The sequence below is a fragment of the Heloderma suspectum genome, chromosome 4 (genome assembly GCF_057233095.1).
Source record: "Heloderma suspectum isolate Gila_16-S chromosome 4, 16-S_ref, whole genome shotgun sequence".
Classification (NCBI taxonomy): domain Eukaryota; kingdom Metazoa; phylum Chordata; class Lepidosauria; order Squamata; family Helodermatidae; genus Heloderma; species Heloderma suspectum.
In genome coordinates this window covers 174,382,028-174,407,868 of record NC_139461.1, presented here as the reverse complement: position 1 = coordinate 174,407,868, position 25,841 = coordinate 174,382,028, and the positions used below count along the sequence as shown (strand labels likewise).

The 25,841-nt window shown below is 43.1% G+C and overlaps 1 protein-coding gene across 14 annotated transcripts in view; it reads right to left on the bottom strand.

Moving 5' to 3' along the window:
* RGL1 (ral guanine nucleotide dissociation stimulator like 1) overlaps positions 1–25,841 on the bottom strand; it is a 187,979-nt gene that overhangs the window by 91,835 nt on the left and 70,303 nt on the right. For 13 of the 14 annotated variants that reach the window (XM_084851354.1, XM_084851346.1, XM_084851351.1 and 10 more), the window contains one exon: positions 21,214–21,324. In XM_084851354.1, coding sequence (XP_084707480.1) covers positions 21,214–21,324 — 111 coding nt within the window. Of the gene's footprint in view, positions 1–21,213; positions 21,325–22,399; positions 22,519–25,841 lie in introns of those variants that run through there. The other variant, XM_084851356.1, reaches the window with a different exon arrangement.

Genomic DNA, 25,841 nt, shown 5'->3' with positions numbered 1-25,841 from the left:
CGCTTCTGCCTCCTACCGCACTCAGCAGCAAGGAAACACAAAGTCAGCGGATCAAGAGACTTATCTCTCAGTCTGCCAACTTCCTGTTTCCTCACTACTGGGGTGAGCGTAGTGGGAGGCAGAAGTGCAGCAGAAACAGTAGGGGTTAGTAGTGGGGGGACAACGGGGGTGAGAAGGGAGGTAGTGGAGGGATAAACAGCAGGGGTGGGGAGAAAGAAGAAGAAAGGAGATGCGGCAGGGGAAAAGAGAGGTGGCAGGGGAAGGAAATACTGAGTAGGAAGGATCGGGGAGAAGAAGCCCTCCCCCAAATACAGAATCCAGGAAAGGGAGGTGGCAAGAAAAGACAGAATGGGGGGGGGGCACTCCTGAAAAAAATTACAAATTTGCTTGTGGTCCCTGAAACATTGCCTGCCCTGGGGCTAATAGTAATTCTCTCTACCCAGGGGAATGTAGTTCTGTGAGAAAGGCTAGGGATCTCCATGGACTCACAAAAGTGACAAGATTCTTTGGGGGAAGCCAGGACAAACTAGTATTAAACAAAACCCAGATAGTGCAAGGAGGAAGCAGAGTAGTTTTCAATGAACTGACACACTGGGCCCCCTCCCAGTGTTGTTGGACTCCATCATTCCCAACCATTGGTCATGCCGGCTAGAGATAATGGGAGCTGGAATCCAACAACATCCAACAGCCACCAGTTCCCCACCCACAGCCTGACAGAATGCCGACCCTGCTTTTGTGCAAAGGGGTGAAACAGCCCGAAAGGTTGCAAGTATAAACAGGTGCTTCCATACTTCTAATTTTATAACTGTATAATTTATTATGCCACTATTATACTGCATGTGTTAAAAATTAGAGAGCTAGTGTAGTGGCAAAAAGAATGGTGGTGATCTGCAAAGTGCTCAGTTTGAAGCTCACCTATCATTTGTGAACTTACTAGATAGTCTAGGTCTAGTACTCAGGGCCAAATTGCATGTTATGTTGGAGATGTAACAGCTTTTGAGGTGCAAGGGAATTTGATCCAGCTTATTGGTACTAGATGAAAGGGGTTGAATCCCTCCTTTCTATGCTGTTTTCCCAAACAAAACCATACCCCCTCCCCCAGCTGTTAACCCTGCTGGTGAAAAAGAGACAGGAGCTCATTAAAAAAATATCCCTGCACATAAAAAACAGGCATTGCAGAAAGAAGACTAATCCAGTCCCTTTCCCCCTAGTTTTCTGAATCTGAAGTGGTGCAGCTGATCCATTTTAGGATCTAATGCTCAGTGGGCACTAGACCTTGAGCAAAAAAAAATGTTGTTTCTCAAAATAAAGGCCTGTTTTTTGCATGCAGAAGGATGCAAGTTTCATGACTTTATTAAGTGTGCAGGAATTCTTTCCCATATTGTGTGGCGCAAGTGAGCCAGCAGCAGCATGAAGGCCAATCCATCAGCAGCCTGAAGCACTCAACAGGAGGATACAAGAGGTCTTTGAAAATACTAGACATTGGATTTTAATCTGAAATATCTTTGTGCTCCCAGTAACACATAACAATTAGGTGCCGTGCAAATAAGATAGCCTAAACAGTGTACAATGTAAGGCAGCCTTCCCCAAACTGGCACCCTCCAGATGTGTTGGACTACAACTCCCATCATCCACAGCCAGCATTGTCCACAGAAATAAATTATAGGTTTTCCTCTTCAGCAGATTATCCAAAAGGACAAAAGTAAATTTTATTTATGTTACCACATTTCTATCATATTTTTTCCTTGAAGGAGTTTGTCAGCATATAAGAGATGATGACATTTTATCCTCACACCAACCCTGCGAAGTATGTTGAGCTGAGAGAGCTTCAGGATTGAGCAGGAATTTGAACTCAGGTGACTTTTGTCCAACTTTAACAGGCCTAACATCTAGCTTTCATAACCCAAAGTTACATACATCACTTTTTGTTGTATTGTCTCTTTCCCTACCTACTTCCTTCTTTCCCTTCCTTCCTTCCTTCCTCTCTCTCTCTCTGTTAGTGTTTTGCCTTCTCCTTCCTTTTCTCTCAGATATATGGCCATGATACCACTGGTACAACTCACTTTAGATAAGCTCACAATTTAGTTGGGGATCTTGAGCCACTAGCTGAAGACCAAACCAAATACTCTGGCACATTATGCTGGAACAAGAGTATTGTTCTAGGAATTCCTTAGTGTGCTTTCCAGATACTACACATACAGTATAAACATACATTTGAACATCTGTACTATTTCTTTACAGATGATAACAAAAACGCAACATCAATCCCCGCTATTCTCCATTGCAGGCATCCCAAAGAGTATACTGAAAGGGAGGGAATTTCTGTGGTCGGTTCTGCAAGTTCATCGCACACTTAAGTTGTTGGGAACCGCTGCTGCATGTGCTGGCAACCTAGACACATGAAAAACCCACTTACATAATCTTCACTGCACACCAGTTCAAACTAGGTTGACCAACAACACAAAAACAAAACTAACCCGGGATGGGGTATGGGGAAAGCCAGCCTACAATGTGCAATTCAGCTCTTGTTAGTTATTACAGAATATACTGTAGGAGATTTTAAATCTCTGGGCAAGAAGCAGCAGCAGTTTGCCATGATCCTGGTTGCCCAAATACTGATAAAGATTGTTTTGGGAACTTGTGAAGTAGCAGGTGATAGATACTTGCCACATCTTATTGATACCTGAACAAACAGAGTGCTCCTGGAAGGAAGAGCTAGCTGCTGGATACCACTGCATAGTGTACTGTATGAAGAAGAAGAAGGAATGGAATCACCAGAGAAATCTCATATTGAGTATATGAAACAAAAATGAAGGGGGTGGATGGGAAACAGTTGCATTAAACATATGAGAAATCAAGGAGAAACTAGCGCTTATGAGTAAGCCTGTTCAAGGAAAACAGAAGAAAGAACCAAGAGTAATAATATTGTTCAAAGGAAGGGCTTGAAATAGCCACACTTTATTAACATAACTACAGTTCAATAGGTAGTGGTCTTGGCACTGGACTGCAAAAGCTGTGGGCTCAGATCCACAGCCAGCACCTTGATCTCATCCCAGCTGCCGATTCTCCAGCTCCGGTCTCTCCAAAAAAATTTTTTTTACATGAGAAACTTGGAGGGGGGCGGGTGGGGGGCTTGGTAGAAAATCACAATTTAAACTATGAGAGATCTTGATGTTTTGCTTTTTATACTGTGCGTGAGAGGGAGGGAGAAAGAGAGAGAGAGAGAGAGGTATGGATAATGATGAAGTGTCCAGAACAGAACTTTGTCAACTGATACAATTTAACCAGCAGATCTTAGATTCCTTAAGGATATTTCACGGGGGGGGGGGGGGAATATGATTTTATTACATTAGTATCCCATCCTACCTTCCCCCCAATGAGCTTAGGGCAACATACATGGGGGTTATTTCAGCTACCCCCCAATCTTTTATTGTGAATTTTTATAAAACAAAACAAACTGAAAACATTACAAAACCTTTTAAAGAAAGAACATAAAAATAAAAATACGACATGTTCAAAAATCCTTAGTTTCTAATATTGCAATATTCAAGAAAGAAAAAAAGGGGAAAAATAGGTTATACATAAGCTTCAGTAAAAGCAGACCAAATATCCGCATATAAGTCCATTTGCAAGTTATGCCTATATGCCACTCTTTCAAATGTTGCTAGTGTTGTTAGGTCTTCAGTCCATTGTGTTATAGGCGGTGAGCTTTTATCTTTCCAATATCGTAGTATCAGTCTTTTAACAACCAAAAGGGCGTGAAAAATCCATTTATGCTACATCCATTTATGTGCTACATTCCAAGAAGCAGGTAAATAGTTTAAAAGAACATTTAGATCAGTAAATATTAAAGAGCTTTCCAATACAAAATTTATCTGTACAATAACTTCCTCCCAAAAGGAGGTGGCCATTGGGCATTTCCAAAACATAGGAATAAAAGAAGCATTGACTGCATTACACCGCCAACAATTAGCTGAATTTGACAAGCCTTTACTAAAAAGACATTGTGGCGTCTAATAGACCTGAAGCAAGAGCTTTTGCTGAATAAGGCGTAACTGAATATTCATTGAAATGCCCAATACAGATGCCAAAACGGCAGTCCACTGATTAAGCAAAATAGGACGTTCCAATTCCCTGTTGCATTCCTGCTGTAACCCAATTGTATCATATTTATTCATTGATAATAAATGTTTATAAACATGAATGGTAGGTCGATACATCTGATCAGCTTCAATAAGAATTTCCAATAGCGAAGGAGATTCCGAGGCAGTAAAAGCAGCAGGACCGAATCTAGATGCCAACAAATGTTTCAGCTGCAAGTACTGCCATTCCACTGAAGCCAGCAGATCAAATTGATCTCGCAAAGTTGAAAATAACAAAAACTTATCATCGACCCCTACTAACTGATCTAAAGTAAATATCATCTTATCTGTCCAGGCTGGCCATAGAAACATTTTCTTGCCAATTCTTAAATCTGGATTTCTCCATAAAGTCAATTTAGCATGGGAAAATGGATCAAACTGTAATTGACATGACATTATATGCCAAACTTCTGTAACTGCCAAAATTGTGGGAGGAGCTCTGTCTACCTTAATATGCTGAGAACCTAATGCCATCCATTTAAAGAGAGGCTCCAGACAAGATTCCAATACTGACCGTGGAGGAAAACAGAATTTTGAGTGGAAAAGACCAAAATTTAGTAGAGGTCAGCAAATAGGCCCGATGGTACATCGGCCCGATGGGGTTATTTCAGCTTATTTTCACAACAATCCTCAGAGGTAGGTTAATTTGAGAAGGCACAGCTGGCCCAAGGTTACTCAGTGAGCTCAACGGCTAAGCAGGAATTTGAACCTAAGTGTCCTCATTCAACGTCCAGTGCTTTATCTGCTAGACTTGGGATCTCCAATGTGGTGCCTGTGGACACCTCTCTTGGTGCCTGCCATGCTTTCTGCACCTCCTGATTTTAATTTTGTTTCTTAAGGTTTTAAAAATAAAAATAAGTGAGAGGCTGGCACACTGCAATTCGAAGGGCTACCCTCCAGCACCATCTTTATTTGGGTTTAAAAGGGTGGTTTTGTGTTTTAGAGCTCAGACCCCACCTCTGCCTTGGACTTATGTTCTTGGCCAGGTTATGTTTCTTTTCGTCTGACCAGTTTGCCTTCTGGGAAATGAGTGTTTGCTGACTGGTCATGCCCACCATGGCAGGCCCTGCCCTCTCCATGGCAGCCATTTTACAGGAAGCACCCACAACCCTCTCTCAAAATTCCACACATGCCCACTGACCCAAAAGGGGTTGGGAACCCCAGTGCAGCTAAAGCAAATTGGATGATTCCTTAATACAACATAGTGTAATGCAGCAAAACATTGTGTAATGCAGCAATCAAGCAGCCAAGCAGAAAAGGAGATGATACAAAACAGAGAGAAATGGTTGACTCACATAGGGGGACTTTGCCATAAAGGGCTTGGTTGCTCACAATGGCCAGCTTAATTACTGGCTTGGATTACATTTTGCTCAAAGCAAAGTGATTGTGTGAGGATTCCACAGTGAGCTCCGATCACCATTGAGCATGACATTATGCAACTCATTCACGTTAAAACTGGAGGTCCATGTACAAAGTCATAAATAGCATGAAGAATATTAATGTGAAACAGCGACTTCCTTTTTCACATAATAGGGGGACCCGGAAAAAGGTACGAAGTTAACAGGAAGCAAGTTTTAAACAGAAACAAAAGGAAATACATTTGCACGCACTGTGCAGTTGTCCTATGGAAATCATTACCATGGACTAGCAACTCCTGGCTGGCTGCAGTTGTTACTTTTTCAGGGAAGAGTACAATGTTGCTAGATATCTGTGGTTTGGTCCCTGCTCAAAAACTGTAACCTGGCAGTTTCTAATAAAATCAGTGCACAGAAATGTCTGTGAACAAAAGAGGGAGGGAGGGAGGCAAAGACAATACCAGACACCTATTCCTGCTGCAGCTGGACTGTCTCCTCCTCTGCAACAAGCCGTGAGAACACAAAGACAAACGTGCCTGCTCCTACTATAAAATAATAATAAAATAAACTGTGTGCCCTGAATGAATTGCTAGTGTGCTATGAGAATCAATTAAAATCAACTGATAATATGAATTCATTAAAAAGATCCTGTGAGTCCAAAGTACCCCCTCAGAAAGGAGGTTGCCCTCTGCATGATCCACTGGAAGGAAGGATGGTCAAAACAAGGCTGTTTACACAACATGACAGCCCACTGTGGTGACGTTCCAGGATGTGTGGCCACCATTTTGAATATACAACCCCTGCTTGGGGGTTGTCATGTTTTGTAAACCTGGCAAGCATGGGCTATGCAAGGGTTAAATAAAGCTCCCATAACCCATGGTCTGTTTTAGGGTTATGAGAGGGTTATTTAGCCCTCGCATAATCCACGCTCGCCAGATTCACACGAAATGGCAATCCCTGAGCGGGGGTTGGATATGTACCATGGCACCTACAGGTGCTATGGCTCATTGTGGGTTAAGTAACCCACAGTGACCCATAGCATGTCATCCCGACCTGGTCTGAGTCTTGAAAAGTACAGGTAATTCTGCTATGTCTCCAGATCAGGTATGATTGGATTATTCAGTTACTCAGTGCAGAAACAGAGCAGTGTCTACTGATCCTACACCCGCTTATTTTGGAGTATGCCCCATTAAACCCTGTGGGACCTACTTCTGAGTAGACGTGTATAGGATTGCACTGTGAAGATATGCAGAGGGGGCAAGTCAATTTGCCTGTCCTAAAGCAGTGAGATGTTAACAGTCAGAAGATGAATGGTGTTCCAAGCCCCTATGAACTTCCCTAGGTAAAATTGTCATGTTGTTGTTCAGTCGCTAAGTTGTGTCCGACTCCGTGACCCCATGGACCATAGCACGCCAGGCCTTCCTGTCCTCCGCTCTCTCCCAGAGTGTGCTCATGTTCATATTCATTGCATCGGTGATGCTATCTAGCCATCTCATCCTCTGCCGTCCCCTTCTCCTTTTGCCTTCCATCTTTCCCAGCATCAGGGTCTTTTCCAGGGAGTTTTCTCTTCGCATTAGGTGGCCAAAATATTGGAGCTTCAGCTTCAGGATCTGTCCTTCCAATGAGCAGTCAGGGTTGATTTCCTTTAGGATGGACTGATTTGACCTCCTTGCAGTCCAGGGGACTCGTAAGAGTCTTCTCCAGCACCACAGTTCGAAGGCATCGATTCTTCGGCGCTCAGCCTTCCTTATAGTCCAGCTCTCACAGCCATACGTTACTACTGGGAAAACCATAGTTTTGATTATACGTATCTTTGTCGGCAAGGTGATGTCTCTGCTTCTTACTATGCTGTCTAGGTTTGCCATAGCTTTCCTCCCAAGGAGCAAGCGTCTTTTAATTTCATGCAGTGATCTTGGAGCCCAAGAAAATAAAACCTGTCACTGATTCCATTTCTTCCCCTTCTATATGCCAGGAAGTGATGGGGCCAGATGCCATGAACTTCATTTTTTGAATGTTGAGTTTCAAACCAGCTTTTACACTCTCCTCTTTCACCCTCAACAAGAGGCTCTTTAGATCCTCTTCGCTTTCTGCCATAAGGGTGGTATCGTCTGCATATCTGAGGTTGTTGATAATTCTCTCGGCAATCTTAATTCCGACCTGTGATTCATCCAACCCGGCGTTTCTCATGATGTACTCTGCATATAAATTAAATAAGCAGGGCGACAATATACAGCCTTGTCGTACTCCTTTCCCAATTTTGAACCAATCGGTTCAATGTTGCTTCTTGACCCTCGTACAGGTTTCTCAGGAGACAGGTAAGGTGGTCTGGTACTCCCATCTCTTTAAGAATATGCCACAGTTTGTTGTGATCCACACAATCAAAGGCTTTAGAGTAGTCAATGAAGCAGAAATAGAAGTTTTTCTGGAATTCTCTTGCTTTCTCCATGATCCAGCGAATGTTGGCAATTTGATCTCTAGTTCCTCTGCCTCTTCGAAACCCAGCTTGTACTACCCAGTAACATGGGGTTTAGGTTGTAGACATGGGATGACTGACACTCTAGACACAGGGTTTAACCACAACAGTTTACTAGTAGATTTAAAGTAAGCAAATTACAACTAGAGGTATTTACACAATAGAGCTGAGTGATACAGAAGACATTAAAAGAAAAGTTGCAAAACACAAGTTGCTTTACCCTAGCTGTCCTTAGACTTGTCTAGGCTGCTTCTTCTTGCTCACTCTTCAGACTCTGCTCTCACTTCAGGCTCTGGCCGTCTCTCTGATCTTACTATTTCTCTTGCTCTCTTTATATACCCTCCTCCTCCAAAACCAAAAGTAGTGCTTCAAACCTGAAGAAATTAAACTTACCAGGGGAATTTAAATAGAAACTCAACTGGAGAAATGAAACTACTCCTCTCAGGGTTACCCCTCCCAACAGAAAACTCCAGGCCTCTAAGCCTGACCTTTTTTCCCCTTTGGCTCTGTAGGCCTCAAACCTTCAGAGGGGCTCAAGCTCTTCAAGTGAAGACCTGATATCCATAACACTGCCTCCTCAGCCAGTCACCCAGGCCTGTACACACTCTCCAGTGTACTCATGACAGGAAGTGCGTGTGGTGCCAATGATGCCAGAATGCACAGCTTCAAGGCTCTGCTCTGCTCTATTAAACTCTTTCTCACTTTTAACTGAGCGGTGGAGCTTGGCCTGGTTCGCTGTTGAAGTCTGTTCATGGTTTGAGTAACAACGGTCTTCTTTGGGAACTCTCCTAGATACTGCAGAACCTAACCATGCCCTGGTACCAGGGCCAGATCTACATGGCAACAAATATGAAGCGCTTTCATGTTTAATGTGAATTTTCATGACACTGGCTTTGGTCCGTCAGGAGCACATGAAGCAAAAAATGCAGAGTAAACACTACCATAAAACCTGCGTTTCACAGGTCAAACTGCACTTTAATCCACCTTATTTTGTGTAGATGGGTGGAGTCCCACTAGTAGAAGTGAATGTTATCAACCCCATAGATGCTGCTCAGCCAATGAGAGAGGTGTGCTCTAGCCCCGCTCTATGCTCCACTGTTCAGGGAAGTTTAATGGAACAGATGAGTAATGTTGGATAGTTTACCCTACACCTCTCCCCCTTGCATCCACCAACTGTGAACCACCAATACTGAAACCCAGTGACAGACCCAAGGGCAGTCAGTCAGGAGGTCCTGCACAGAGGGAAAGGGGTAGAATTGCCTCCCTCTGCTAGCGCTCTGGAGTTCGCAGTGGGGGCTACTGCTGCTGCTGCCTCCACTTCCCTGACTGGAACTAAGCCTCCTCCTCCTCCAGACTAACACACAGGAAAATCACACACAGGGGGCTCTTCTGAAGGGGAGATATGAATGAACCGGAGGCTGCTATTTGTGAATGGAAAAAGCAAATTGCTGCATTACTCTGAAGGGGTGACCCAGTGTGATTCCGTGATTGGGGAGGCTTGTTCCCAGCCCTGTCCATGCTCCCTTGCTGTACTGGCCGCCCTTTCTCCTTCATGTCGGTGTATTCCTTAGCTGTAGGTGTATTGCCAACTGTGAAGTTGCAGCTGTATCACCACTGCGAAATAGCAGCTGGCTCCACTTTCTCCTCCCCCTCTGTGTATTCCTTAGTTGGAGGTGTTTCAAGCGACTGCGAGTTTGCAGATGTACTGCGCGACTGCAAAACAGCGGCCGGCTGCCCCTTCTGCTCAGTGTATTCTTTATTGTGCACTACATATAAACTGGCTACTTTTGCGAATGGAACAGGGCTACTGATATAATGAATGGGAAAAGGAGGGTACTTAGTGTGAAAGCAGCCCTACTGCAAATGAGGGGGAGGGAGGAATGGGCAGGGAGGAGCCCCTTGACCACCTCACTGCCAGGTCACAGCCAGGTCACAGAGGCACACCCAGGATTTAACACGGAGGGACTGGGCATATTGCAGGGAACCACCTGAGAGCCGCTTTAAGTAAAAAATTCAGGCTAAAAGGACTTTCAGAAAATGCGGCTTTTCAGAAGGGATGCAGCTGGTTGGCTGCAGATTGTCCATGACATCATGTGCCCCTAGTGACTTTAAGCCACAGCAGCATTTGAGAAAACCTCCCATGCAGATAGACCCCAGAACTATGCTGCCTGCCCTCTGACATCTGCTTCTGCTCTGGTTGACTCCTGCTCCATTCACGATCTTAGCCTAGTGCAGAACAAATTCTATTCATCAGCTATGACAGCCAGGGGATTGTGGCAGTTGTAGTCTAACACATCTGTAAGGCACCAGGTTGGGGAAGGCTACCCTAGCCCAAAGCCTTGGGAAAAGGGTGTGCCTTACAAATAGGTCCCAAAGGTTAAGAGCCCACAAAATGTTTTACTGGCCTGACTAACACACACTCTCTCTCTCTCTCTCTCACACACACACACAGCCCTACCCCATGTTAGTATCCATCTCCCAAAATACTAGACTGCAGGGTCAACCCATGAAGCTGATTGGTGGGAGATTCAGGAAAGATAAAAGGAAAGACTTCTTCACACAGCGCATGGTTAAACTATGGAATTCGCTACCACAGGATGTAGGGATAGCCACCAATTTGGATGGATTTAAAACAGGGTTAGACAAATTCCTGCAAGAGAAGACTATCAGTGGCTACTAGTCTTGATGGGTATGTGCTACGTCCAGTACCAGAGGCACTGAGCCTATGTACACCAGTTGCTGGGGAACATGGCTGGGAGGGTGGTGTTCCACTTGTGCCCTGCTTGTGGGTTCCTGGTCGACAGCTGTTTGGCTACTGTGTGAACAGAATACTGGACTAGATGGACCCTTGGTCTGATCCAGCATAGCTTTTTTTATGTAGTAATTTGTGGTCTAAAGTGGGGGCACCCCAATTTTTGTATAGCCACCCTGTCTGATCATGGGAAACCAATGAAGGGTGCAATCCTATGCATGTTTAGGCAGAAAAAAGTCTTACAATTGCCACCAAGCCCTAGCCAGCCATCCTGGCTGGGTCGTGTTGGCAGTTATTGGGCTTTTTTCTGCCTAACCATGCATAGGATTGTGCCCTAAGTGTCTGCTTACAAGCCTGTTATAAATCTAAACAAAAGGAATATGATTCTCAATTTGTTCCCACTAGTCATTTTACTAGGAAAACAAAATCAAAACAGAATGCAGGAATGAAAGGCCATCACTGAGTTTTCACAATAACATTACATTTCCAGCAATATTATCTGCCACATTCTTTGTCCGCTTGCTTTCTTGAATGTTTCATTTATTAATTTTTTATAGATCTAGGCTGCAATCCTATACCCACTTACCTGGAAGTAAGTTCCATTGAACTCTGAGTTCAAATGTATAAGATTGTGCTGCTAACCTCCATTCCTGATCCATTTTCAAGAAACTAAATAGACTGAAAGCTAACAATCTCATCTAAGGGTTAAACAGTCTTTTCCACCAGCCTCTCCCAGGATATATTTTTGTTAGAACCTCAAGAGGGATGTCACTTTCAAGAGTGTACGTGTGGGCCTTGAATATGGAACACTACAACCTGAAGTGAAAATTTTAACTCATGTTTTGTTATGATTTTCGAACAGAATTATGCAATACAACCTTGCTGCCAATTTTTGTGACTGCAGCTGTACTCCACAGCCAAACATGTTGTCATATTTTCAATATTCCATATATGAGGCAATTATACATAATCCAAAATGGGGAAAAAATCAAGTTTCTCAGAAGAAAAATAATCTCCTAACCAAATATGGCAATGGTTGAATATGATATTGCTGAAGTCTTTAAATATAAAAAAACCATAAATCCAGTTTGATTTTGCTAAGGATTGGAGTGTGAAGTGTAAAGGGTGCAAGAGAAATAAAGTAAAGTGTAAATGGTGATTAAAAAGGGGGCTAAGCGGTAAATGGTGGGGAATTAGAAGATTACAGAAAAGATCTGTATGGAGGAAGAGGGAGTAATAGGGGAATAAACGGAAACCTTTGGAAAACTGAGATTTGAAATCTTCAGCATTCAATTTTCTTTCTCCCCTAGGGTAGAAAGGTCCCAGAGGTTGGGCATTTGCTGGGATCCTGAAGAACCTCCAACCGGTCTGCTTGACCCATACAGAAGATCTGGACAGGGCTTAGCTGGAGACAGGGCATGCCATGGAGGCAGCTAGTGCCAGAGGAGCAGGTATGGTGCAAGCCTTACTACAAGTCGTTAACCTAGTTCACACAACACGACAAGCCAGAGTATGGATTGTCATTGAACTGGTGGGTTGTTGTTGAAACACAGGTTGTTGTGTGTACCCAGCCACACTAACAAATCACAACCAACCAACAGTTCACAACCCAGTAACAAACAATGGCTTCTTTTTGTGGGTTGTTTGTGGTTAACCAACAATGGTTTGTTAACATAGCTGGGTTCACACAACATAACAACCCCCAATTCAACAACAACCCATGGTTCAAGAACAACCCAAACTCAATCGATACTCTGGCTTGTCATGTTGTGTGAACCCAGCCATAGATTCACCAGACTCCTTCTTGGGAGGTAGGAAGGAACTGGAAGGGAGCAGGCTGCATAGTGGCCTCCTGGGTCCTACAAGCATGTACTAGCTACTTGATTTTGGTAGCCATGGCACACTGATCTACTCAGTTCCCACTTTCCTCACATCCCACCCCTACCCCCCAAGAACACGGCTTGGCAAATTCTAATAACTCCTAATAACCAGACTCCTAATAACTACAACACTTTCTCCCTCTCCCACTGTGGTCTACTAGCAGAGGATCTGTGCAAAATTGTGCATATGCACTTTCTGGCCCGCTCAGAGAAGGTCTAGATTGTGCCCCAAAAGAGGACCATGTTTGAAAATATGGACCACAACACAAACACATTAAAGAAGGGCTTGCATCAGATCGGTCCCAAAGGAGAAAAACTTATTGGAAAGAACCATCTGGTGAAAAAAATTAGATGCGCCTAAAAATAAAACAGTTCAGATCCTTTTCCAAAATACATTTTTAAAAATGTTGCACAATAAATTGGATTAAGAAGAATACCCATTTACAATTGATTTGGATGGTCATATTAGGCAGCCTGTCACCAACCTTATTCATGAAAAACTAAGGCAACCCTTTAAAAAATACTGCTACCATAAATTAGTTTGCCCTCACATGATATGGACTGGGATACTTCCATATGGAGAATTCCTAGCACTGCTAATTAAAAGTCACTGCACAGCTATTCTATCTTTTCTTTCTTTTCTGTGGTAAGAAGTGGTGGAAAACCACGGAGGGGTTATGGATTGAAGACTATGTCTGGACCTCCCATAAAATCCTGTGGATGAGGCAGGGTAACGGAGCCATAAAAGTCTGGAAGCACCCCCTGGAGTTTTTCTCTTCGAAGTTACCAATCATTTATACAATGGGAGAAAATGAGTTCTATATCAGTTTATATTTCCAGAAAGAGAACCATAAACTTCAGCAATATTAAATATGAAGAGATTATACAACAAGCAATAAAAAAAGTCTTGGGGTGGGGGGAGAGCTTATAAAGAGTAAAATCAAGAACACCGTTTGTGGCTAAAACAACAGCTCAGGAATTTGGCATTTATTCATCAACTCATTTATTGGGGGAGAGGGGGAAATGCTATAACTTGCAAGCATTTTTGCTTTTGGCAGGCTTTACAGTTACATGACCTCAGCTAAGGAGTCTTATAAGCATTTGGCGGGAGGGATTTGCTTCAGTTCTAGGGATGCAAAAGTGGTTAACATAGTTCTCTATGAACTTTTCACAGACCATTTTGCCTTAATGAGACCACTGGGACAGATCTCTATGGATGCTTTCTGAAGGCGGGGAATCATGTTGAACAAAGAAAACATATATATCCAAGAGCGGAAAGACAAAAAAAGGTCAAATTCATACATGGCCATTACACTACAAATATGTGTTTGCTTGCCCCAGGGACAAAACAGCTCACAATTACAAACTGTTCAATACTTAGTGGACATGCTCTGCCATGAATAAAATGGAGCATGGTGCTCTGGAAAAAGCCAATCCCAAACATTCCGTCACATGCTAATGTGACCAAGAAACAGGGGCTATGCAGATAGCAACAGGCTCAAGGCTTTAAGCCCTGAGATTGCCAAAGGCAAAAAACACATCTTGACCCCGCCACAGTGTTGAGTACATCGTTTTATTTTCTCCTACATAACTGGGTGACTGCCATTCATTACTATGGGGAAAACTAAAGAATTGCATTTGTGGGGTGGGAGAAAGAGAGAGAGACTGGGTTTGCCCAACACACTAGCCCACACTCAGTAGTTGAGTGTGGGTTGTTGAATCATGGGTAATTTGTTATGTATGTTGTCTGAACCCAGGACATTTTCCACAGGGTGGCTTGTTAACCAAGCAGTGTGGCTTATTTTTCTTGAATAAGCCACCTTGAGAATCCAAGGTTTGTTGTTGGGTTGTTCAGGGTGGTTAACAAGCCACCCTATGGAAAATGCCCTGAGTTTGGACAACAGGCTAACCCACGGTTCAACAAACAACCCACGGTTCAACCACAACCCACACTCAACAACTGAGCATGGTTAGCATGTTGTGTGAACAGCCCCACTGAAGAGTTTTTGTGGTAGTGGAGAGCCAACCTCAATGGGATTTGTGGGGAGTGAAATGAGAAACTGAACACTAAAGTGACATTGGAGGGAAGAGAAAGAAAGGTAGGGGAACTTCACAGTACACAGTGAGGCTATGGTTGCTTCCCAGTTCTTTATTCCTTAATCCTACAAAAGTTCAAAACAGCCAAATGAGCAGCATCTGGGAACTACTGACCAACTTCAGTCTTGTCAAGGGAGTGGGGGATAAGAAAGCTGAAGAGGGGTTAAGTAAAGGAAAGAATGGAGTGTAAGGGATGGAACAAGATGGTCCCTTACCGAGCCTTCCTTTCTTCCCACCCATGTAATTTGACTGCCTTTTCACTAGTTCTCCCCTCAGCAAAGCTCACATAAAATTATTTTGGTGGATTAAACTATTGCTGACGTGGCAAAGATATTCTGCTTTTATACCTGGCAGCTTTCGTATGGAAACTGACGAGACCATACACAAAGAATGAAACAAGCACGGATTTCCCCCTTGTCCAGGAGAAATGGCACAGCACATTTAACATCCATTCCAAGAAACTTAGTTCTTAGAGCCACAACGGGAAGCTGCCAGTTACCAGTTGTCAAATCAAACTGCAAGAAAGTGAATTTGCCTGTCTCAGCACAAAGCAAGGCTGAGTCAACTCTTGACAGGGTTTTCTTAAAAAAATGGTATGTCCAGGAAGTCTTGGAAAACAAACACATGCACACCAAGTTACCAAGCGGCAAATCTGGTTCTTATTCCCATTGGCTAGGATCCAAAGAGCCCCATGAGCACTGGAAGAGGGCCATAAGGGGCTGCGGTGGGAAGCACAGTCTCCAGTATTTTTTCAGAGATGAAAATAGGGACACGTGTATATTTGTAAACACTCCTGTCCTCACAAAAAAGGCCAATGCCCCCCTCCCTATTACTGAAGGGGCGGCTCTTCTTCTACTCTTGTATCGTGCATCATTTACTTTAAAGCAGATCATCCAGGCTTTAGAAGCAAGGGTATGTTAATAAACTGACAACCAGTTTCCTTTTTATAAAACTGTTTAATCTCAAAACAGATCTAGCAGGATTTATTATAGAATGCTCTTAACGCAAAAACATTCAGCAACGTATACAATCTGGGTAGGCTCTTGTGGGGAAAACAGAAAAGGACCAGCACACTGGTATTTTGTGCATGTGTGCACACATTGGCATGCACGTCCACTAGAGTCAATGCATCACCGTCTCGCTCAGGGCCAAACTACACATTACTTTAAAGAAATTTTTTTCTTTTTAATTCTAAAATAAGAGCAGGGGACTGTGGTCCCAATCTGCACACAGCTATATCAATAGAGATCAGTCCATCAGAGCTAATTGCCCTAGCTATTCTGCATATGCATTGAAAAAAGACAGACAACTCTAAACGTCACAGAATAATCAGCTAATAGCAGTTCTTTACTGGGTCCAGCAGTTTCTGGACAGCTAAAAAGTGAAACATTTCAAAGAACAAACACCAAAGCACAGAAAAATATTCCCCTGCTGACCTGTGTCGAAAGTGACAGTTCCCATTTTTAAGTGAGAACTGCTGACAGTGTGTACATGTTAAATTAGTTGTCCAAACCAACAGTAATCCTTAGCAAGCAACACTAACAAGCAACTTGTTTTAGTGGGAGGCTGCTTGGAGAAGGGTCTAGACAATGGTGGGCCTTCACTACTACTCCCCGTCTCCCCCCAAAGTGAACTGCTGGAGAGACCCATGGTCAAAGTCACCACGCTTCTGACCTTTCCCAGAGCTGGATTTAGCCCAGAGACCATCTGTTGCTGATGCATTCATCATCATCAAGAGTTGGCATGGTTGGGCACCTGCCAAGGGCTCACACACCAGCAGGGGCCCACTGACAAAAGCCCCCTGGACACGCTCCTCCTCTTCTTCACCATTGCAGCCTGCCTGCTCACCTGCCTCTTGCTCTGTTCCAAACGATGGTGGTGGTAAGAAATATGAGCTGTAGATGCCCCTGCCTACCTGCTCCCTGGCCCTCTGCTTGTCAAGCAAGCGATAGCAATGATGGGAAAGAGGATGAGGAGCAAGAGCAGCTAGCCACTGAAAAGGTAGATTCACTCAGGAAGGGGGCCCATTGAGGGCGTCTTGCCTAGGGCCCCTAAAAAACCTGTAGCCTGCACTGGTTATCATCTTGAACTTGTGTTGCTCCTATTAAAGCTAACTGTGGGAGAGAAGGAGATGAATTTTCTGTAGATAGCAGGGGTAGCCCTACCATGAAGTGGACTACTTCAGGTGGCAGATGTTCTCCTAGAAGCAGCTACTGCCTCAGCAAACCTTGCTTCCCTTCCTCATTTCCATCTCCCCCTCAGCACCATCCTGACATGGAACTCTTCTTGTTCCCTCCATTACTGCCACTACCTCTCCCTGCTTTCCCCAAAGCCAAGCCAAGCCAAGCCCTGATGTTTATGCTTCATTGTCTCCCAGTTCCACCTCATCAGGGATTGGTGGAATCTGGCATGCTGTGTTGCTGCTGGAAGATCTGCTTGTGTGTGCACATGCTTGCTAATCTCTTTGCTCCTCCAGCCCAGGGCAAGGTGGTACTAGTGTGAAGCAAAGCTCTGGGAGGGAGAGAGAGAGAGAGAATACCCTTAGCCCCAGTCTGTTCCCATCACCTTAGTCCAATGTGTGATGGCCCCTGGCTTCCCTTTGTGCTTCCCTCAGTATTGGAATGCTTTCAACAAAATCAGTCTCTTTTCACAGACTACCTTTCTGCATCCATGAAGTACCTTGCACTCTTCAAGGTCTTGGAAAATTGAATCTCCCCCCACCTTAGCATGTTTTTAATTTCATTTTAATTACAAGACCATCACTTCGATTGCTAAAGTGGTTCCAAAATAAAACAAGAAATCTCAAAGCTGGCATTCTGTCTGTTTTCTGTTCAGGCCTTGCAGATCTTTGGGGAAACAAGGAAAGTGAAGTGTTTCTTCTTAACAAAGCAAAATCATAGATACATAAAAGCCAACTGGGGCTTCCATTTCTGTCATGGTTCCAATTCTGTCACTCAATTACATGAAATAGAGCCCACTCTAGCAAATACATCTCTGTTTAGAACCAGTGTGCTACATAGAGGCCCCCAGTAGGAGCAATGCTGCTACTGCTGCATGGGATATCCAATAAACAATATGTACTCCAGTTTACTAGTGTGTCACTTAGTCATAGGAGCATAGGAAGCTGCCTTATACTGAGTCACATTGGCTCATCTAGCCCAATACTGTCGACACTAATTGGCAGCGGCTCTCCAGGGTTTCAGGCAGGATTCCTTCCTAGCCCTCTCGGGAGATGCTGGGGATTGAACACGGGACTGTCTGCATGCCAAGCATGTGCTCTACCACTGGGCTACGGCCCCTCCCATTAAGTTATAGCCCCTCCCATAGTCATGCTGAGCTCCTATCTCTCCTTTAGGGAACACATGCAGACCAGAAAGCCATTTGCTGTGAAGGCAGGAGAAATGCAACTGAACTCATTCTGACTATACATACAAGGAACAGAGATACCATGACCCACCATACTTTTCACGACTCACCCTCTCTTTCTCCCACAGAACTGAATGGTTTCCATCAACATCTATGGGAGTTGTTTATGGGATTGAAGCAATTTGGAAGCCTCTATCAAGGCGGGTTGCCCCCTTCCTCTTCCCCCCAACACAGAAAAAGTTGAAGTACAGTTTTGAACGGTTGATTCTGGCAGAGTCTTGGTCACTTCAAATTGGAGAAAAATCAACTGGAAAGACTAGATTTCTCTACCACTGCTGACTTGTTCTCCACTATGTCCACGCAAATTATATCAACATTGTGCAATATTTAATATGTAAATTAGCTATTTCCTTCTGCCTCAGCTGCTTTTCCAGAATGATCCTTGATGCTGTAGATCTGTGGTAGAACATCTGCTCTGCATGTAGAAGGTCCCAGTTTTGATCCCCAGCATCTCCAGATAGGGAAGGAAAAACTTCTGCGTGAAACCCTGGAGAGTCACTGCCAATCAGTGTGGACAACACTGGACTAGATGGACCAATGGTCCAATTTGGCATAAAGCGGCTTCCTGTGTTCCTAAGTAAGTAGTTGAACATTCTACCACTCCCAGAATTAAATCACACAAAAGCAATCTTCAAAAATTCCCTCCACTGACTACATTTAAAAAAAAACCCTCAGCTACAGGATAAAATGCCACTCTCAGTAGCCTTGTACCTCAGCAAAAGCTGCCATCTGTGAAAAATATTCAAATATTATTTTTTTCACCCATCCCAACTACAAACAGGAGGCATAGATGGGAAATCTGCCACCCAAAGGAAGCAGATTTGAAGTCATCTGTTCTGTTGAGGACACTTTGTACTTCTTGAGAATATGAAAAAGGGGAAACTCGCAGCACTATCTATATGCAGGGCAAAGTTTATTACATTTACCTGACCACGCTGCTTTACAATGTTATGACACCTGATGAGGGTTCCATTTAACTTAATTCTCAAGAGAGTTCCAAGAATCCTTACAAGAATCCTTGTTGTTGTTGTTGTTGTTGTTGTTTTAAAGATGCCTTGCAAGATAGAACTAAAAATTCAAGTTAATTTTCTTATACTTCCCCATGGAAGCATTTTATATTAATGACAAATGGATCTTTTTTTAAAAAAAAAAATTTAGACTTTCTAAGCGGCCTTATACTATACAGCACTCAAGGCAGTTTACAAGAAATTAAATATTTATTTCATTAATTTATTTATAGTCTGCCTTTTCCTGCAATGGGTGCAGAAAGCCTCTAAATCTTTCTAATGCAAGACAATAAAAACAATTATAGATTCTATTACGGAAATAAGACAAATCCCACAGTAAAACATAATGGAAGCCCTGCTCAGACATGGCTCTATAGAGAGTCAATATTCATTGTATGGGATTTGGAATCATGCCTGCCCTACCCCGTGGCCCAACTAACTCTCCTGCATTGGACGCCTCTTTCTAACAGAGCACTACATGCATAGAGCCCAGGACTAACCTCTCAAATCTGTTGTTTAACTAGCATATGGGTAAGGCTTATTCACTGTTATCTGAGCATAACATCCAACATGTGGATGTCTGGTAGTCTTAGGGTGGTGTGAAAGCACTAGGGGCTGCCAGATATAATCTCATTCTTCTACTGGGTGTAGGCGCTACTCAATTAGAGCCCAGTCTGAATAGGTCTGTAGCAATCATTTCAGAGTAATTATCCTATTGATTAGATTCTTAGTTTCAGTAAATCCACCTTCCCCAACATGTTGGCTGGGGATAATGGGAGCTGTAGTCCAACACATCTAGGGGTCACCAGGTTGGGGGAGCCTGCTGTAAATCAGTGAAATCAGTGTCATTGAAGAGCGTAGTACAGGCAGTGGCAGTTTTGTTAATCCCAAAGGGTAACAGACATTAAGAAAGTAAGATGATCCCATATCAGAGAAATGCCTTGGTTGGATACAGGAAGCTCTTGAATTACTCAGAACTGTTACAGAGCAATCCGGTGCAGATTTACTCAGAAGCAAATTCCACTGTGTTCAATGTCACTTATTTCCTTGTAAGTGTGCTTAAGACTGCCACCTTAATTCTGAATTCATTAGAATTCTGAGTCAGAACAAAGGAAGACTTCATTGTACCATGGCGGAACTTTATACCAAAAAGAAGTTGACCCAATTATAAAGCATATTGCCCTGTTTATTTATTGTCTAACTCACTGCAACCAGTGGAACTGCTAACAGTCAATATAAGCACCTGACCTAGTCCTGTACAGGGTTAATACGGCTTAGTACAACGTGGTACTAATCGTGCGTTTCTATGCGTTTAAGGAAGCACATGAGCTGTATAACAGCGAGCACAAAGTTAAAAAAAAGGCCCAACTTTGCAGGGCTTTGCAGAAAGAACAGATGAAGATACACATACATCTGCTCTTCTTTCAGAAAGGCTCAGAGCACCTTACGTGAAGCTCCCTGGAAGTTTCCCATCGCATCCCAGCCAGGCTGAGACCTGTTTAACATTATCAATGTGCCCGCAAACCATTACTGGGAGGAAAACAGGATCCAATCCAGTCCAAAACAAATAGAACACTTATATATACCTGGCACATGATCCACCTAGTTCAGAACAGTCTACCTGGATTGACAGCAACTCTCCAAAATCCCAGACACAGGTCTTTCCCAGCCCTGCTAACAGTGATCCTTTCACTGAATATACTAGGGTTTGGACCTGGGACTTTCTGCTAATACTAAGTTATGGATCCCTCATCACTAAAAAGACACATAAACGTTGCCAAAGTTTAAATCCCTACATGCGCTAAAACCTTGGCATTTGAAAAACAATAACCCTGCATTGAAACTACAGCTGGCCTAACTCCTTAAGTTTAGTGTCTCGTGCAAGAGATGAAGAACCAAGAAGAAAAGAAAAGAAAAGAAAAGAAAAGAAAAAGGAGAGCGACCCACAAGCATTTTAATGTAAAAAGCAGGCCTTGGCACTGCTTGGAGTATAGCAGCTCACTTGGAATTCAGCTCTTTCGACTAGGACTCCAAAGTCCACGAAGCATTTTATAAGATGCCAAAGAGAAATTTGTACTCACCCCTAGCCATCTTGCGCCTTTATTAGCAGCCTGCTGGATCTGTACTCTTTTGAGGGTGACATGGTAAACTGCTCCTTCCTCTACCTCTTCACCCCAGTCCTGAATTGAGCTCTGCCAAGGGAGAAGAAGAAATGCTTGGGTTTTGAACATCCACAACAACAGTTACTTTCCTTCCAAGAATAAATCTAGGCCAGCTGCTGTACAGCTTGGTGTAGAAGGCTCACTGCACAACACGACTGGTACATGTAAATACAACAATCGCAGTGCAAGACGAGATACTTTTCAATGGAAGCAAAGCTGGGATACACTTGGCATGCTGCCCTTGTCTATGTTATCAGGATACTGTGCGTTTCCATTTAGATTCCCCCCCCCCACTAGGACTTGCACATATTTCAAATAGTTTTACAATGTCTTTTTCCTAAGGAAATACTCCCTACTTATCCACAAGTATTATCATCACTATTTCTACTGCAGAAACAGCTACACTTTTTAAATGACCTATTACTTTGGCAGACAGATAACTAACAGGCATTTAAATTACAGTAGATCTCCACTTCTTCTGAAATAATTATCGGACATGATGTCAGAGTTTGTTTGCTTTCTAAAACTTTTTTTCGGGACATGAAAGGAAAGCATTAGTATCAAGTATGTCTTACAGATGCCCATCAAAGTGTTTAAAAAGTTGCACATGTCAGAAATCTGAGGGAGGAAAAACTATCATAACATCTCTTATTTGAAACAACTTTATTTGAAATCTGTTCTGCAACAAGCCCCTGGATGGTATTTAAAGAAATGAATATTCATTAAAAACAACCCATTGTGATAGATCATGGAAGGAAGTATTCACAGTTTATCCCAAAGTTTATCCAGCTAGCTTCCTTTTCTTAACTGTTCCCCCCTCCCACAACCCCCGCATGCCTTTCTTTCCCACACCAAGTTCATGTCATAGAAAAGTAAACTAGTCTGCTGATAAGCATCATATTAAAAATAGCACTTCACAGTAAATAGTTATAGCAGTTAACATTTTACAAAATCTTTAAGAATTCTCCCCTGCAGGATCAGCATGGGAGAGGGGAGGAAATGTATACTGGTCGGTTTCCCCTCATGAAAGTCAATCCAGTCCCCCTGGAAGAGGAATTCTCTGCCTAAGAGAAGCCTTTGCGAAAAGCAAGGAGGCTTTCCTTACCATTTTAGCTCTCCAAAGCAATTTCATCCTTAGATTTCTCTTCGGTACATCGAAGGAGCATGATGGGTGCTGGAAATGGCTTTAACAGTCCTCTCACACGCACTTCTCCAACGCACACTAAGACACCGCTCACACTCTGCAGTCAATTCATGACCACAAAGAGCTGTGAGTGGTGTGCAGAGACAGAGACTCCTCCCCTACACTCACACACATACACACGTGATGTAAGGTTTTCCTGTTTATGCTTGTGAACTTAAACTCTCTTTCTAGGCTACAAATAAAGAAAGAGTTGCTATCAAGTCATCTCTTAGCACTTACAGACCCTCCACGTCTGTGCAAAGCCTCTGAAGTTTATGATCTTAACGTTTCCTGATAGGCACCAGGTGCCAAAACAGAAACGTGGGTTTCCACCCAGCCACCCACCCTTTTCCTTAACCAAAAGGGACAAAGAAGGGAGGAGTGGTGAAGGGAGAGGGTTAGCTAAACTTCTATTATCTGGGCATGGAGACTTCACTGAATAATTAAATCTGAATGACCCCAGAAAAGTATTGACAATGAGAAGAAGTATTCACAGTAGAATATGCTTATCTTCCAGGATGAGAGAAATGGTACCTCAAGATCCTAAAAACCATTACAAAACCATGGAAATGCAGCTAATGAAATAGGGTCTAGTCAGTGAAAGCCATTCCCCAATAAATGTGCTAGTCTTTATGGTGCCACATGACTCTTTGCCATTTTAAAAATCTGAACATTCTTTTAGCCTAATGAAGTTAGGTAAGGGACCTAAATTTATTCAAACTATCACTGGGAAGGACGGTTAGAGCATTTCACCAATTCAGCTAAAAAGTGTCATTAAGCTTTTCTTTCACTGGTTGTGTGTGGCACATACAGGTATGGTTAATGTGCAACAGAATACAGAACAGAGAACAAACATACACTGCAGCCAAAGACAAAATAGGCTCCACATTTCCATTAAAGAAAAGTCCATTTGATCCTCACATGAGAAAGCACTCTTAGACCCACTCAATATTTGGGGCTGGGGGAGGTAAGCAAACTTCCAAGAAAGGTAGCCAAGGAAATACAAAAGTAACAGTAGCATAATACATTTATTACAACCATCTAAACTTTCACAAATTAATGAGCAAGCTTTTGAGTTCTACAGAACTCTTCTTCAGGCTCGATTATAACCTCCCCCACTAAAATAGATGGGAGCGGGGAAGGTACAAATATGTTTCTGGCCATGGTGAAAGATTTTGAAAGGGTATGGTCTGCACTTTGCAAGATGAAATACAGGATGTGATATGCACACTTAGCGAAAGATTAGTGAAAAAGAGAAACAATGGATGATCTTCCTTCAAAATATTAACAATTATTTGGATGCATCTCTAGTGCTAATCAGAACACAACAGGTTCCTTGTAAGAAAGAGAATAGAATGTGGGAAATGTGTAGCTCTCACATCAGTAAAGCTTGAGATTAATGTTATATGATGCACTAGCTACAGAGTCCATAGAAACTAATAATGGCGTACCATTATCAAATAGTTGGAAGAGCCTGTGACTCCCATACGCAAAGTCCTATCATTAGATGGTAGAAGATCATCCTGCACTTTCCACCGATACGATTTCAGTCGCAATTTTATAATGGCACAACTAAAAATAAAGCTCTATCCCCAGGGTAACATTTACCCTAGGTTAAATCTGTTTATGTCACTATTAGAATAATTACGCATTCCTTCCACTACCTCAGGGGGAGCAGTTGCACAGTTAAGGCTGTAGTCCTATAGACCAGGAATGCTAAACCTCTTTCAGTCTGAGGGCCGAATTAAATTTTGAAGATGCTCTCAAGGGGCCATATTCCAGTGGTGGGTGGGGTTGAAAGGGAAAGAGGTGAGGCCAAAAATAGCAAGAATACCAGCATATTTTAATTTAAAGCACTTTCTGCCATTATTATTACTTTCTGCCACTTTCTGCCATTACTAAGCCTTGGGAATCACCCAACCTTTTAGAATTGGGGTGGGGTGGGGGAAGTGCCAGGAAACCACGAAATGGTTGAGGGAAGGGGGAATGGCCATTTGGAGACCCTTGGAGGGCCGGATTTGGCCCATGGGCCTGAGATTATAGCAATACTCCTATTGACACTGCTGTAAGTCTAACTGAACTCAATGGGGCTTATATCTGAATAGATATGTGGAGGAGAACGGCACTCTAAGCTGTTAGAGAACTACCAATACAAAGCTATAAATATGAACCTACACTTTTCTGTAAATGCACATTATACTCGGAAAAAACCCACAATTTTTCTGTTTTCTTTCAATCGTCAAAAACCTGATATGTCATCATCTTTATTTAAGGTGATGAAATAAGAGATAATAAGATTTGTCAGCATTCAGGTCATGCTCTGAATGAAGGAAAGGGAGAGCACGAGTTTGTGCCCTTCCTGGGAAAGCCAGAAATACAGAGACAAATATTATCAATCTGAAAATGCTGGCTGAGATTTTGCCCTTTTCAAGATAAAACAGCTGACTTGAGGTGACAATATGGGGAGGACAAGGGGAAAAGCTACATGTTACACTGTGCTCCAGAACTGTGTTTACCTTGCAAACGCTGATCTGGAAACTTATGGGAAGAAATGCAGTTGGAGAATCATTTCATGGGGAGAGTGGCTGGCAGGGGAAAAGTTAAACTTCACCCCCTCCACCGCAAAGCCAGGTGTAGCAAGGAATGCCTTTGCCCAGTTAGGGTGCTGTACCAACTGTGCCCATTCCAGAGGTGAGACCTGCCCACAGTGACACATGCCTTAGTGACATCCAGATCGGACTACTGCAGTGCTCGCTAGATGGGGCTCCCTTTGAAGAGTCTTCAAAAAGTGAAGTTGGTCCAGAATGCAATAGCAAGGATGCTGATGGGCGGTTGCTTATGGGGTCATCTTACACTTGTCCTGCAAGGGCTGCACTGGTAACAATTTGTTTCCAGGCGTAATTCAAGTTGCTGATGATGACCTTAAAGCTATAGTTTTGGGACTTGCAGTTGTTATTTCAGAATAATTCCAAATTTGTCACTGCTCTTCCTATCAATGTGCAATTAGGCAAAGTTTCATCAGGTGCTGTCTCTAATGAATATGTTAGTATGGAAAAACCAAACTTTCCCAAGTTAAGCAACATATCATACAAATGAAACCCTTACAAGGTGAAATGGCATTACCAAATACTATATAGCCACAAGATGTAGTCATGGCCTCCGACTTCAATGGCTTTAAAAGGGGATTAGACAAATTCATGGAGGTTAAGGCTATCAATGGCTGCTAGTCATAACGGGTATATATTACCTCCAGTATCACAGGCAATATGCCTCTGTATACCATTTGCTGGGGAGCATGAGTGGGCGGATGCTATTGCATGCATGTCCTGCTTGCAGACTTCTCATAGGCATCCAGTTTGTCAAG